At 56.8% G+C, this 14,555-nt stretch overlaps 1 protein-coding gene across 5 annotated transcripts in view; it reads left to right on the plus strand.

The window, feature by feature from the left end:
- The window catches only part of VAV2 (vav guanine nucleotide exchange factor 2), a 231,830-nt gene that overhangs the window by 41,775 nt on the left and 175,500 nt on the right, over positions 1–14,555 (plus strand). For all 5 annotated transcript variants that reach the window (XM_034929430.3, XM_055117497.2, XM_055117496.2 and 2 more), the window contains exon 2: positions 12,487–12,603. In XM_034929430.3, the coding sequence (XP_034785321.1) occupies positions 12,487–12,603 (117 nt within the window). The remainder of the gene's footprint in view (positions 1–12,486; positions 12,604–14,555) is intronic.

Consider the following 14,555-nt stretch of genomic DNA (forward strand, 5'->3'; position numbering starts at 1 on the left):
CCAGCACAAGGTGAGTGACCCACCCGTGGTCTGGTGTCAGCTGCTGTGGCTATGACTGCCACCCCTGCTTGACAGGTGAGGAAACTGAGGCTCTGAGAGGTGAAGGGCAGGTCCCGGGGGTCCAGGCTGAGACGGGTTCTAGTCTTGCGCTCCCAGCTCCCACATATGGGCCTCACGAAGCACAGGGACTGCTGAGGAGGAGGTGCCACATTGGGTCCAGCTGGGGTTGCCTGGCGGGTGATGGCCACTCCCCAGTGGGTGGGGCTTTGTAGGCACCTGCAGGAGAGGCTCCAGCAGGAGCTGCAAATGGGGACATGGCGGGCATGAGGGACTCTTTTCAGGGTGAAAGCCCCACAGTCCCTGTTCTACTCCTGCTCTGACCCTGCTGGGTGCCAGCTCTTGTTCTCCAGCCCCCGTAGTTGCCCGTTTGGCAATTGACTAAGAAGAGTTTTTGACACTTTGCTGTCGCATGGCTGGCTTGTGGCCTTCTGCAGGGGAAGAGGCCGCCTCCCACCTTGCTGCCTCCATAGCCAAGGGCTGTGCCTGCCTTTGGTTTCTGATCATAGAAGGAGGCTCAGTTTTACCCCCCCTGCTTGGGAAGCTCTCTAGTGCTGCGGTTGCATTTTTCCTTCAATATTTTTAGCCCAGCAGGAAGGGATAATAGCGAGAATCGTTCCTTCAGACTGGAGAGCGATCATCCGGTGTCTGCTGGCTGTGAAGGGATCCATTTGGCTTTCCTTTTAGTGGGTGGTGGGGGAACGGGAAGAATCGCGCCCTCCACTTGGGTCCGTCTGGAGTTGGATTGTCCAGTTGCGCTGGAGATAGGGCGCTCCAGAGAGCGTGCGAATGCCCTCATGTTGACCTCGGAGGCCGCTTTCCGGAAGGGGGAAGAAATGGAGAAAATGAGGTGGCAGAGACAAGCCCGTTTCACAGATGGCTCGTGGGCTGCAGCAGAGAGGAGGGGCTGAGGCCCTATGAGAGCAGCCCGGAGGGCCGAGGCGCAGGCGTGCGTCTGGGCTAATTGCTCAGAGCCAGGCGGCCAGAGAGTAGGATTTGAACCCTCCGGCACTCGGAAGCCGGCTCAGGGAAGATGGTTATAAAGAGAAATACTAGAAAAGCAATTTACTGCTAGCTTTATAGAAAACCTTTGGTTTGACCCCGACCTTGAAGTCCCGATTATGTGGGCCGCTCTTTATACCCCCCGCCTTGGCTTAAACCCACCGTCAGCAGCAGAGGTGGGTCCTTGGAGGGCTTCGGGGGAGCAGGCGTGGAAAGCTGAGACCTCTCTCAGCTGCTGGCTCTGAACGGGCACAGCTGGGCGGCGGCCTAGCACGCAGTAGGTGCCTCTTACTCGGTGTCTGACTGTGGACTAGAGGGGGGTGCAGAGTTGAATAGGAGCCTCCCAGCTGCCCACCTGCTCCACTCAGACTTCCAAATGAGGCTTTTCCAGAATTGATTTTTCTTGCTGGGTTTCCTCTCGAGTGCTGCTGAGGAAGGACTTGACCGTCAGGATGGAGAGGGGCAATGCTGCAGCTTGGCCTGGCCCTGCCTGCCTGTGCCCGGGGCTGCTGGGCAGCCAGAGTGTCTCTCTTTTCTTGAGATCTTGACTTTTCAGCCTTTGAGAACCCACTCCGCATGGCTCAGGGGCTGTGGACAGACAGACCCTGGCAGCGGGTGGGAGCCCCAGCACTGGGCTTCCTGGACTTCATGGCTGCTGGTCCTTGCTGGTTCTCACCGGCTGGGCGCTTGAGGTTTGCAGCAGAGCTCGTTTGGAAATCAGGCTGCACAGGAGCAGACTGTGAGAAAAGCTGAGCGTGAAACCTCTAAACAGCAGGAGACGCCCGGGTCGGGGGCAGGTGTTCTGCCTCTCTGGAACCTCCTGGCCTTGAGCCACAAAGCAACCTTGCCCCATCCCTTTTTGGGGAAGATCCTGGGATTCTGGACCCAGGGCTGCCTGCGTGCTGCAGGTTGGAGTTTGGGGTCAGCTCTGGTAGCAGACATTTCGATTCCATACCTCCGGGGCCCTGTTTTGGAGACAGCTGGTTGGGCCCTCTGAGTCTTCTGGCATCTTCTCTGGGAAGCCCGTTTCCCATCTCGCAGCAGCATTGCCTGGAGTGTGGTGAGCAGGTGACCCGCCATTCGAGGGGGCAGGTACAGAGGAGGAGAAAGGCCATTTCTTCCTTTCATGAGCTGGGCTTGGGTTGAAAGAGACAAGGTCAGGAAGTGGGGATAGGGAACAGTGTTCAGGCCACTGGAACAGCACAGTCAAAGGCTCAGAGCCCTAGCGGGTGCCAAGTGTCAGCCACGTGTCTCCAGCATCCAGGGCCCCCAGCCCACCTTGAGTGAACCAAAGCTGGAAAGCTGGGGGTGGGAGTGGCCAGGAGACCTCGTGGAAAGTGATGGAAGGCACCGGAATTGGGTCAGGGCGTCCTCGGGGAAGGAGGGGAAGTATGCAGAGACAGGGGTCCGGAAGCTTGCTAAGGGCAGGGACTTGCCTCTGTGGGTCTGACTTGGAGGGCTTCCTCTACCAGTGCCGAGGTGGTGTAGTGCGTTGTGAGTCGCGTTTTGGTAGTCATCCTGGGAGGTGCCCTGGGAAGCAGGAGGGCCCAGTGTAAGGGAGGAGCATGTTTCTCCCCAGGAGCGCTGGTGTCAGAGGGATGGAGAGGCACCCACCGACAGAGCCTGTGTGCAGCTAGCTCTGCCTTCACCCAAGCCAGCCGGGACCCTCCCTCCTCCCAGGTTGTGCGCAGATTAGGCTGCCTCTTGCCTATGCCGTGGGGCTCCCATGGGGACAGGACCAGACCACCTGGATTAGACCTGGGTCTTCCCCTCACTACCCCGATGAGCAGGGTGGTCCCTGAGCCGTTTCTCCACCTGTAGACCAGGGATACGTGACAGCTCGTTAGCAGGATGAAGCAGAGAGGAACGTCAAGGGCTTCGTGCTGCACCAGGCACGGACTCAGCGGGCGCTGTTTGTTATGGGAGAAAGTGGAAGTGCCAGCGGACATTGTTTTAGCACATTGAGTGTTAGTGAGACTGAGAATGCTGGAAACCTTTACAGAATAGCGAAATGAGACACACTGTTGTTGCAGCCCTTTCTGTCATTCCTGTGGACAAATGTAGCAGCCATGGCTCAAGCTGCCTGCTCTTGGTGGGGGGAGCTCCACTCCTGAGGGCACGCGGGCCGCCTGCCCTGCTGATCTGGCCTGCCCCTCTCTCTGCCAGTCGCCTGCCCCTGACCTGGGGGCAAGGCTGGCCCCTGAAGACCTTGATAGGCACGAAGAAAACACCACCCCACTCCTCCAGATCACAGCAGGTAGAGCAGCTCCGCACCCCAGCTGGGCGAAGGGGGACACGCATGCGAGGCCATGCGCAAAAGCGGGTCGGGTTCATTACTCAGCCTGCTGGCCTGACGCCTTGGCCCTGGTGCGTGCGGAGCTGAGGAAATGGGCCCGAGCGAAGGAAGTTCAATTGTCCAGACAAAATCAACTCGCGACACTCCCCAATCAATCCCTGGCTGAGCTGTGCTTTCCCTGCCTGGAGCAGTGAATGAGCTGGAGCGGCCTCGGACATCTGCCTTGGGAGCCCCGCACTGCAGCCTCTCTTTAAGGGCTCAGTGCGGTCTGAGCATAGTGGCTCACACCTGTAATCCCAGCACTTTGGGAGGCCTAGGCAGGTGGATCACTTGAGGCCAGGAGTTTGAGACCAGCCTGGCCAACGTGGGGAAAGCCTGTCTCTACTAAAAATACAAAAATTAGCTCGTCATTGGTGGCACAGGCCTGTAGTCCCAGCTGCTCGGGAGGCTGAGGCGGGAGAATCGCTTGAACCTGGGAGGTGAAGGTTGCAGTGAGCCGAGATCACGCCACTGCACTGCACTCCAGCCTCGTTGATGCAGTGAGACTCTGTCTCACACACACACTCACAAAGGCCATAGCACGGGGGCCCTGGTGATGGCCTGGGAAGCCTCTCAGTGTTCATGATGACTGTCAAGTTAGACCAGTTTTTTTTTGTTTTGTTTTTTTTGTGACGGAGTTTTGCTCTTGTTGCCCAGGCTGGAGTGCAATGGCACGATCTCGGCTCACTGCAACCTCCACCTCCCGAGTTCAAGCGATTCTTCTGCCTCAGCCTCCTGAGTAGCTGGGATTACAGGCATGTGCCACCACGCCTGGCTAATTTTGTATTTTTAGTAGAGACGAGGTTTCACCATGTTGGTCAGGATAGTCTCAAACTCCTGACCTCAGGTGATCCACCCGCCTTGGCCTCCCAAAGGGCCAGGATTATAGGCGTCAGCCACCGCGCCTGACGACAGACCAGTTTTAAAGCAGATACGGGCCTCCCTGAGTCTCGGTCTCCTCATCTGTAAAATGGGCGATGAGGGACCACCCCCGCCCCCTGCTAGAGTGGTTATTGGATCTGACCAGCTAATGGGTCCCTGGTGGGCTGGTGTGTAGAGTTGTGCAGGTGACATTGATGTGTGCAGGAATAAGGGTTTGAGGCCAGACCCTACCTTCCACCTGCTTGCTTGTTTTCGGAAGAGATGCTTCTGGAAGCGAGGTTGCCAGCTAAGCAGCAGTGGCTGTCCTTGGGGGCCCCGGACGTCTTGGAAGGCATCGTGGACTCTCTGCTGCTTGAGGGGAAAGCAGGGCCCTTTGAGAGGTGTCAGCAGTCAGAGGGCACCTAAGAGTGCTTCCTAGACATTCATTCATTTGTTCATTCATTAATTCATTGGTTCATTTGTTCGTCTACCAGATACTGAGCCCGTGTGATGGGCTAGGCATTGTCCACGGCATTTGGGACCCAGAGGGAGCAAATGGCCTCAGCTCCTGTCTCCGTGAGCACCTGGCCAGCCTGTCACCCAGGGTCACCTGTTTATCTACCTGATGGGCCCCAAATTTGATCCATTCCATCAAGCTGCATCTGTTGAATAGTAATCAAGCTATTTTAAGTGGTTTTTGGAATGAGCATGGCATAAATAAAACAGGAAATTAATTTGTTTTCCCATTTTTATATTGATCAAAGACATCCTCAGCTGCCAGTCAGAGCTTCTGATCAGCACGACGCAGCATTGTGGCCCCAGGGAGTCAGCACCACTCCAGCCGGAAGCAGAGCAGCCAGGCGTGCAATCGGTCTCTGCTAAGCGCAGTGTTAGTGACACTTGTTGAAGTATTTCAAGAAAACGCACTATGTCTATCTATGTCTGTGGGTACTTCCTGGAGCCTTTGCTGCAGGGCGTGGAGGCTGCACATGGAGACCCCAGCTTGCTCAGAAAGACCCAGGGGCTTGAAAAGAGAGTGCCTGTTCTCCTGAGACCCAGAAGCTGTGGTGCCCTGTTTCTTTCAGGGCTGTGATGCCCAGGTTCCCTTTTGCAGCAAGGGGCACATGGGGTGGGGGTCTTCACCTCCCAGTTGCTGGGCTGCTCTGGCCATGAGCAGAGAGCCTGAGGCCAGGCCCCAGAAGTCCCTTGTCGGCCTGTGTCCCTCCCCCAGTCCCTGGCAGCTGCCTTGAGGAGCTCTGCTGCGAACTAAAGGCCAACGGGGTGGCGGGCTAACAGCTCCAGGGTGGGACCATGGTGATGAAGGGCCCAGGTTCTCGTGCACTGTGGCTGCTCCTCAGCTCCAGCTAACTGTGGCACCCCAACCCCCCTGCCAGCTCTCCCAGTGACCAATGTCTCAGGGGACGTCTGGACTTCCCCAGTGAGATGGCCTCAGTACAGTCTCTTTATTTTGAGTGAGAGTCCCAGCATCGTGGGAGTCAGAGGGCAGGGTTCTCCTTGCCCATTTTACAGATTGAGAAACTGAGGTACAGAGAAGCTGTGTGGCTGTTGAGTAGGAGCAGGCCTGGATTGTCCCCACCTGGAGCACCTGCTGTGGGGTCTGCACTGGAATGTGGTTGTGTGCAAGAGGCCGGGGGGAGGTAGGACTGTGCAGGACAGGAGTAGGTGGTTCAGGGATGCCAGCCAGAGACCTGGGAGGAGCCCTGCCTGTTGGTGACAATCTACATGGATGGGGAAGGTTGGGCCAGGCGATCTGGAGACCCCAGCTTGGGGCTTTCCCTGCAGGACCCCACCCCCAGCTGAGTGTCACTCCTGGGACTGAGGACACCCGGGCCCCTGACCTTCCTGGTGGGGCAGCCAAAGGGACTTTCCCGGGCATGGGCCTGCCAGAGGCTGGGGGCATCCTGAGAGGAACCGGGCCTGGGTTCAGATCGCGGGTCACCTGCCTTCTGGGGCCTCCATTTCCACATCTGACGGAGCAAATGTGGATGTGAAAGTGCTAGTGGGCTGTGGAATGGCGCATGCATGCTAGTTAGTTATTATGTGCCGGTCAATCAGTTCAGCCCCCTCCTCTCTGGCCCCATTCCTAAGCCTTGGTTTCTGTGGGTGGGGCCTGCCCCTCAAGCCCAAAGGCCGGGCTCCTACACTCAGTGCCTCCCCATCTCCTCTGAACAGACTGAGTTTTCGTCAAAGTACTGTTGTCATTTTAAAAAAGAAAAAATAATGGGATTTCCCTGCCCAGAAACCCATAGACAGGATAGCTTAAAGGCCAGCAGTCTGGCCTTGGGGGTCAAACCATCCCAGATCCATTGTTAGCTCAGTTACATCCTTGCTGGTGACCTTGGGCAGGCCAGGTGACCTCCTGAAACCTCAGTTTCCTCATCTGTAAATTAGAAATTGCTGCAGTGACTCAAGGGAGCTCTTAGCCCAGTGCCTGGCCTTCTGGAAAACCTGGCGGCCGTGGAGCGCCTATAATCACTGTGAGTCAGCGCACCGAGACGCGTAGCCAGTCTTGGCTGGAAGGGCCTGGAGCTCTGTGCCAGAGCCTCACTGTGCAGATGAGGAGACTTGCCCGAGCTCTCCTGGGAGGAGGGAGCAGCGAGGGTCACCTCCCATAAAGGTCAGCCCGGCCCCACGCTCCTGCATGGTCCAGCTGGGGCCGAGGCGTCAGCCCCTGAGACAGTGTGGCACCTGCCTTGAAGACGCAGGCCTTGTGCTGCCGTCCTTGGCGAGACAGGACTTTCTTGCATCCCCTTAGGCAGGGGCCTGCTGCCCTTTTGCATCCCGGCCACTCCATTTGCCCCTGAATCCTGGGCCTACCCGTGAGCTCACTGCTTGGAGCTTGGTTGTCCGTCTGTGCAGTGGGCCAGTGCACACCTCACAGGCTCTGCAGGTGGTGAGTGAGTTGGCTGTTGTGCACGTCAGCATCCTCCCTGCCTGTGGTCATTGTCAAGCTCTGCCATTACTCCATCACCATTGCCCAGGGGTCGATGGCCAAGCCACCTGTGTTCAAACTGCAGCTCCCCAGCTGAGGCCTGCTGGCTATGTGACTCAGGCAAGTGGATTTGCCTCCCCTGGCCTAGTTTCCCCTTTTGTACCCCTCTCAGGGCATGCTGGCTAGATGGCAACTCTGGAGGGCAAGGCAGGCCTGTCCTGTGTCCCACTCCAGCACTGCCGGTGACCCGTTGCCAGTAAGGGGCAGTGGAAGGGCCCACATAGGCTGAAGGGTGCCCCTGCCCTCGGTGGGCTGCCCTGGGTTCTGCAGGGCAGAGAGGTCTGTCCCTGCCATTGTGTCCCCATCACAATAGATTGTTTCAGAGACCCTAAAGAGACGTGACTGTCCTGTGAGCATGTGAGCTTGGCTGTGAAGCTTGCCATCCAGGATGCCCTCGGGCCTCACCTGTGGCTCAGACCTGGGCTCCTGGCTCTGGGGTCTTGGCTCTCCGGCCCTGCCCTGCCTCTCCTGTCTGTGACACCCCGCCCTGGCGCCTTGCAAGAGCTGAAGGACAGTGCAGCTGAGCCTGGGGAGGTGGGCGGCTGGGCATGGAGCCTGTGTCACCACACTAATCCGATTTCAGCCTGATTAGATCTGCGGCTGCCGATGAATGGGCCGGAGAGAAGGGGGCTGACGTTTCCAGGGCACACTACACGCTGCCTCTCATTGCAGCGGCAGAGCATGGACAAGGGATTCTTGGGGCCCAGGGGCGGGAGCCCTCCCTGCAGTCTGGGGCTGTGGGGAGCAGGAGGTGGGGTAGCCCATGCCCCCTCAGAGTGCCCTAAACAAACACAGTGGGGACCCCATAGCTGCCAGCCTGGGGGAGAGGGCACTCAGCCCTGGGACCCTTGTCACAGGGCTTGTTTTCTGGGGACAGACCCTTGCTGTGGCCCCTCAGCTGGACTTAAAGTCCAGGATGCTGGGGGAAGCAGTGGCTGCCTTTGTGGGGGGTCCCGAAGGCCAGGTTGGATCAATGAGAGAGAAGAATGCCGCTTGCTCCTGCAGCCACAGGTGACAGCTGAAGCCAGCCCTCATAGCTTGGGCGTGGACAGGGGACTTTTCACCTGGCGCTGACCACCATCTGGGCCTCCCTTTGCCACTGTCCCTCGGCCTGTGTCCTCAATGGGCCCCTGTGGCCAAGATGCACCTGCAGCAACCTCAGCCTTGGGTCCGGTCCCTGCCAACCGTCAGGGTCTCTGTCTAGAACCTGGACCTTGAGGCTCTGATTGGCTCCAGAGCGACCACAGACCTTGCGAACCGGGCCACTGAGGAAAGGGGCGCAGGGATGGCAGGAGGGACCTGGTGCCTGCCCACACGCCCGTCCTCTCAGAGGGCCTTTGCCCTGGCCGATGCCGACATGGCTTCATTCTTGGCGCTGCCGCCCTCTGGTCAGGTGCCCACGTCCTTAACTCTCTGTGCCTCAGTTTCCCTTTGTGGAAAATGGGATGAACTGTAGAAAGCACAGGAAATGCTCCCTGAAGGGAGGCCGGGCCGTGTGTGGCCTCCCTGGAGGTGGAGCCTGACGTGGCCCCCAGGCTTTGTCCCGGTCTCTGTGATCCCCGTCCATGCAGTCCCTGTCCCTGCCATCTGCATCAGCCTGTGTGGCTCAGTTTTGCAGAGACCACCCTGGGTTGGGCCCAGAGCTGCACCAGGAGGACTTCTTAAAGGTTAGGGTGGCCAGAGTGGCCACAGGTGGGGCCGGGCCAGGCACAGCAGTTGCTGGGCCCATGGGAAAGGGGTGCGCTGGGCCCATCCTGTGCCCGAAAGGAAGCCTGGGCCTGGCCGGCTGTGATTATGGTTGGGATCTGTGTAATTAACTCTAAACTTGGGAGGCTGAGGAAGAATGAAAATAAATGCTTAGTGGAAATTACAGACGAGCCATATTCAAAAAATAGTCGCGCCGGGCTGGAAGCTGCAGCGTGTGCAGCCTCGCAGACGAGCGAGAGGGCGTAGCCCCTGCCCCGGCTCAGGCCTGCTCCCAGCTCCAGTGTCTGGGGCTGTCCTAACCAAGCACCATCGACCATGGTGGCTTTAAGCAGCAGAACCTTATTGTTCCCAGGGCTGCAGGCCAGCAGCCTGAATCAATTGTGTGTGGCAGCAACAGCTCCTTCGTGGGGCCTCGGAGGAGAGCCCGTCCCACGCCCTCTCCTGCTTCTGGCATCAGTGGCCACCCTTGGAGTGGCTGGCCCACAGCTGTGTCACTCCCAGTTGCTAAGGAAAGGGGCCCATCTCACATGCACTCCTCGTGGGTCTGTGTCTCCATGTCTCTCTGTGTCTCTTCTAATCAATCTTTTTATTGTGGTAAAACACACATAATGTAAAACTCAGCGTCTTCTCCGGTTTTCCTCTAGAGCACCGTCCAGTAGCGTCAAGCACATTCACTTTGTTGGCAAGCACCATCACCACCATCCACAAAACTCTCTGGTCTTCCCAAGCAAGAGCTCTGTTCCCCACGAAACCACCCCATCGCTCAGCCCTTCGAGGGCGCCCACCATTCTCCTTTCTTTCTGTGGATCTGATGACTCCAGGGGCCTCATGAAAGTGGAATCACGGCCGGGCGTGGTGGCTCACACCTGTAATCCCAGCACTTTGGGAGGCCGAGGCAGGCAGATCACCTGAGGTCGAGAGTTGGAGACCAGCCTGACCAACGTGGAGAAACCCCGTCTCTACTAAAAATACAAAAATTAGCTGGGCATGGTGGTGCGTGCCTGTAATCCCAGCTACTCGGGAGGCTCAGGCAGGAGAATCGCTTGAACCCGGGAGGCAGAGGTTGTGGTGAGCCGAGATCACACCATTACACTCCAGCCTGGGAAACAAGGGCGAAATTCCGTCCCCCCCGCAAAAAAAAAGTGGACTCACACAGGATTTGTCCTTTCACGTTTGTATTCTTCAGAATTAACAGGTCGTGAAAAACAAAGATCATGGAGTGTTTTAGACTCACATTGTCTAAACTAGCAGTTACTAGCCACATGTAGCTTTAAAATTTAACTTAAAATTAGCAATCTAGGTTTTCAGTAGCCACCTTTTTTTTTTTCTTTTTTTTGAGACGGAGTCTCGCTCTGTCACCCAGGCTGGAGTGCAGTGGTGCGATCTCGGCTCACTGCAACCTCCGCTTCCTGAGTTCAAATGATTCTCTTGCCGCAGCCTCCCGAGTAGCTGGGACTACAGGTCTGTGCCACCACGCCCGGCTAATTTTTGTATTTTTAGTAGAGACAGGGTTTTACCATGTTGGCCAGGCTGGTCTTGAACTCCTGACCTCTAGTGATCTATCCGCCTCGGCCTCCTAAAGTGCTGGGATTACAGGCGTGAGCTGCTGCGCCCAGCCGGACTAGCCACATTTGAGTGTTCGGTGGGCACAGGTGTCTAGTGGCTGCCCTATTGGACGGTAGATGGATAGAATGTTCCTGTCATTCCAGAAAGTTCTGTTGGAGAGACTGTACCAGATTAATGGAGACTGAAGAGGCATGGCAGCGGAAACTGTGTGTGATCCCATATTGGAACCTGGGCCAGTTTTTTTTTTTTTTTTTCTTTTAGCTATAAGGACATTTTGGTTGTCCTTTATATATTAGGGAAATGCAAGTAAGGTCTATAGATAAGATAACCGTGTGGTGTCCATGTTAATTTCCTGGTTTTGCTGTAGGTACTGTGATTATGGAAGAGGATGTCCTTGTTCTTAGGAATTACACACTCAGGTATTTAGGGATAAAGGAGTGTCATTACTGCAGTTAATCTCGAGTGTTCAGAAACACACGCACACACACACACGCACGCGGACAGAGAGGGACTCTAGGATAAAACAGATGAGTCTGTTGTCTATGAACAGCAGCCGACCCCTGCCAGGATGGGAGGAGTGGCCTGAGGCAGAAGGGGCTGGGGTGGGCACTGCCTGCTGTGAGGCAGGGTGAGGGGTCAGCAGGGGCGTATGTCCTGGCTGGGGGACCCTCCGCTCCCAGGGCGTTCTCAGTGCTGCTTGGTTTACGCTCTTAGGCTCTGATTCTGACCTGCACTATGTCTAAGTCTGTCCATTTGTCTAAATTTCCAGTAAGCAGGGACAGGCTCTCTGAACTGCTCTTGGAGCTGGGCAGTTTGTCCATAGGGGACGGTTATTGATGAGGACGGCAGTCCTGGGCTCTTATTGGGCTGTGTGTGCCACACCCTCCCCTTGCGAATCCCCGTGCTGAGCCGGATTGGGGGGCTGATGGCTCCCACACCCCAGTGCCCACTCTGGTCATCAGGGCACATGATTAATCCCGTGAGGCAGGTGGCGGTAGAAAACCAGGCCTGGCATAACCACTCACCCTGGTCTCCCTGCTGGAGTCAGCAGACAGGATTCCAACCTGGGGCCTGAGTGATTCCAGAGCCTGTCCCCCGGGCCACCTCACCTGCTGCCTTATAAGTTTCCTTACCAAGCTGTTTCTCCACGAGGACTGGGCAGATGGCCGTTCCGCCCCAGCCAAGCCTTCCGCCCCTGTGGCATGTCAGGCGCAGTGAGGGCCGAGAGCTCACTGGTTGGCAGTGGGCAGAGAGGAGATGACCCATGCATTGATTTGGGAATTCTGGCTTTTGTGCTCCCTCCACCCTTCCACTGTAGTTGGCACCTGCCACTCTCTGGGTCCTCCGTGGCTTCCTGGGGGTGGCCCCTGGCTGTTGGCTTTGTCACCCGTGATTAGGAAGGATGTGTTGGTGTTGTCAGAAGCCTCGTGTGTGTACGCACGCCTGTGCACGTGCCCACGTGAGCATGCGCCATCCATTCTTGTTGATTCAAGGCTGGCATATTCTGCCCCAGCTGTGACTGTCGGCCTCGATGTGTGCTGGGTGCCACTGGGAGAGCTGGGTTGGATGGTCACGGAGGGCCCAGGATGCTGCCTTGCCGCCCTGACCTACCGTTATGGGGAGTGGCGTGTCTTCTGAATGCACAGGCCTTGGGCGTTTTGCAGCTATGTGATGAGAAGGCTGGGGGCGGTGGTGGCTACACCCTCGGATGTGGAGCTGGGCTGCCTGCTCCCACTTCCATCCAGACCTGGCTTCTCACCCCCCAGCCTTGGGACGGGGGGTTTCGTCATCTCTCTGAGCCCATTTCCTCCTTGAGAAAACAGGAATGAGCTTGGATGTGCTGGCGCAGGGAAGCCAGAGCTTGCTGCTGTTGCTGTTATGGTTTTTACAGAGCTTACAGTTTTAATAAGTTTTTCCTTGCCCTCCCTTTGTTTTTTTCCTTTAGTTTCTGTGTTTGAAGAACATACGCACCTTCCTGAAAGTCTGCCACGATAAATTTGGATTAAGGAACAGCGAGCTGTTTGACCCCTTTGACCTCTTCGATGTGCGAGACTTCGGAAAGGTGAGCAGTCACTTTCTCCAGCCTCAGTCGCCCAGCTGTGGTGGCCGATGTGCCGGCTCAGCGGCAGGTGGGCCAGATCCATGGAGCAGCCTGATTGGCTCCAACACAGAGCCAGAGGTTTTCTGCACCCTCATGTCCGGGAGGTGCAGGCAGGTCGTGTTACAAACAGGAAGGTGTGAAAGCCAGATTTGTGTGTCGGGGCTGGGACAACGGGATGGCCCCTTTCTCTCTCCAGTCATGGTGAGGCCAGGCGTGGTGAATTCAGGCGGGTGAGGGAAGAGCAGAGTGCAGACAACCCTGGCCCTGTGGTTCTAGCCAGGGGACCCTGAGCATTTAACTCCTGCCCTGAGTCTTGATTCTTCCTCTGAGAATGGGTCGAAGTTAGCACCACCTCCTAAGGGGCTGGGGAGATGAGGTGGGGAAAGCGTCTACTGTGTGCTCTGTAAATGGATTATCTCGGTTACCCCGGGACAAGCAGAGCTGTCTCTGACTCCGGGAAGGTATTGGGCAAAGAGGGGGTATTCTCCAGTGGTGACCCCAGGAAGTGTCTCTGTGTTCTCAGGAAGCCTCACATGGCACCAGTCCTGCAGGAGCTGGGCTGGTGCACACGAGGGGACCCTGAGGCTGGCAGGTGCAAAGGCCCTGGGAGGCTGTAGTTCATTGGTGGCCTCCTGGTGAGCCTGGGTACAGAGGGACGCAGGGGCCACCTGCCTTCCAGAGCCCAGCAGCTCCACGGTTACTCTTTTTAAATGGATGGGATCAGGGCCTCGATCGCTTCCTGATGGATTCGGGGCTGGACGCCGGAGGTGCTGACGGTGGCCGAGGAGGCCCCAGGCCCCCGCCTGCTGTTGGGCTGCCTCTAGGAGACACTGCTTCCTGGACCCCCGGGAGAATGGATTTCCACCTGCTGATGGGAAATAACAAGATATTTACTGCCTGGTTTATTTGAGCATCATTATCAGGGACTTGGTGTCTGAGGAAATGCTCTGTGAATACATGATATGTGAGGCGCAGAGGGAATTTGGGTTTGCAGTGGCGCATGCTGAGAAGTCGGTTCTGAGAGGAGCGTGTGGAAGTGCTGCACGGCCTCAGGTCAGGACCTGGAACAAGGGTGTTCCCGGAACCACCAGGCCTGGCGCTTCCCTTCCTCCCTCCTGGAATTCTCCAGACATGAGATCTGGGGACCTCTTCATGAGCCCATCTCTGTGTAATCATCGAATTCTTAGAAGTTTGTGTCTCTTAAATGACTCACTGAGCCCCCCCCCCGCCCCCCCGCAGCAGCGCACGTGCCTGGGAGTTTGATGCCCTGTTGAGGCCTGTGGGTCCTGCTGTCCAGGGGCTTGCCTGCTGGGCTGGAGTCAGGGAGGCTTGAATGGCCTGGGCCTGTTTCTTTCCTGTAAGTGGCTTCTCAATTCCTACAGATTTGTTTTGAAATGAGTTGGAACTCTCTCCTGCTCCTTCCCTGCAAGCAGCAGAGATGAATTTGCCTGCAGCACCCTGGGTAATGGAGAGGCTGATGGTTCTGGACTTAGTGAAGGTCCTTCAGAACACACACACACACTCACACACACACACTCTCACACACAACACACTTTCTTGCACCCACCCCACACATGTTCACACTCACACTCAGACACACACAGCTCACACACACACACACTCTTGCACCCACCCCACACATGTTCACACTCACACTCAGACACACACAGCTCACATACACACAGTCTTGCACCCACCCCACACATGTTCACACTCACACTCAGACACACACAGCTCACATACACACACAGTCTTGCACCCACCCCACACATGTTCACACTCACACTCAGACACACACAGCTCACATACACACACACACTCACATACAGTCTCACACACACACATTGAGACAGACACCCATGGACACACCACACACAAACACACACACACACTTGAACCCGTCTTCCATGTTC

Source organism: Pan paniscus, chromosome 11 (assembly GCF_029289425.2).
Source record: "Pan paniscus chromosome 11, NHGRI_mPanPan1-v2.0_pri, whole genome shotgun sequence".
Classification (NCBI taxonomy): Eukaryota; Metazoa; Chordata; class Mammalia; order Primates; family Hominidae; genus Pan; species Pan paniscus.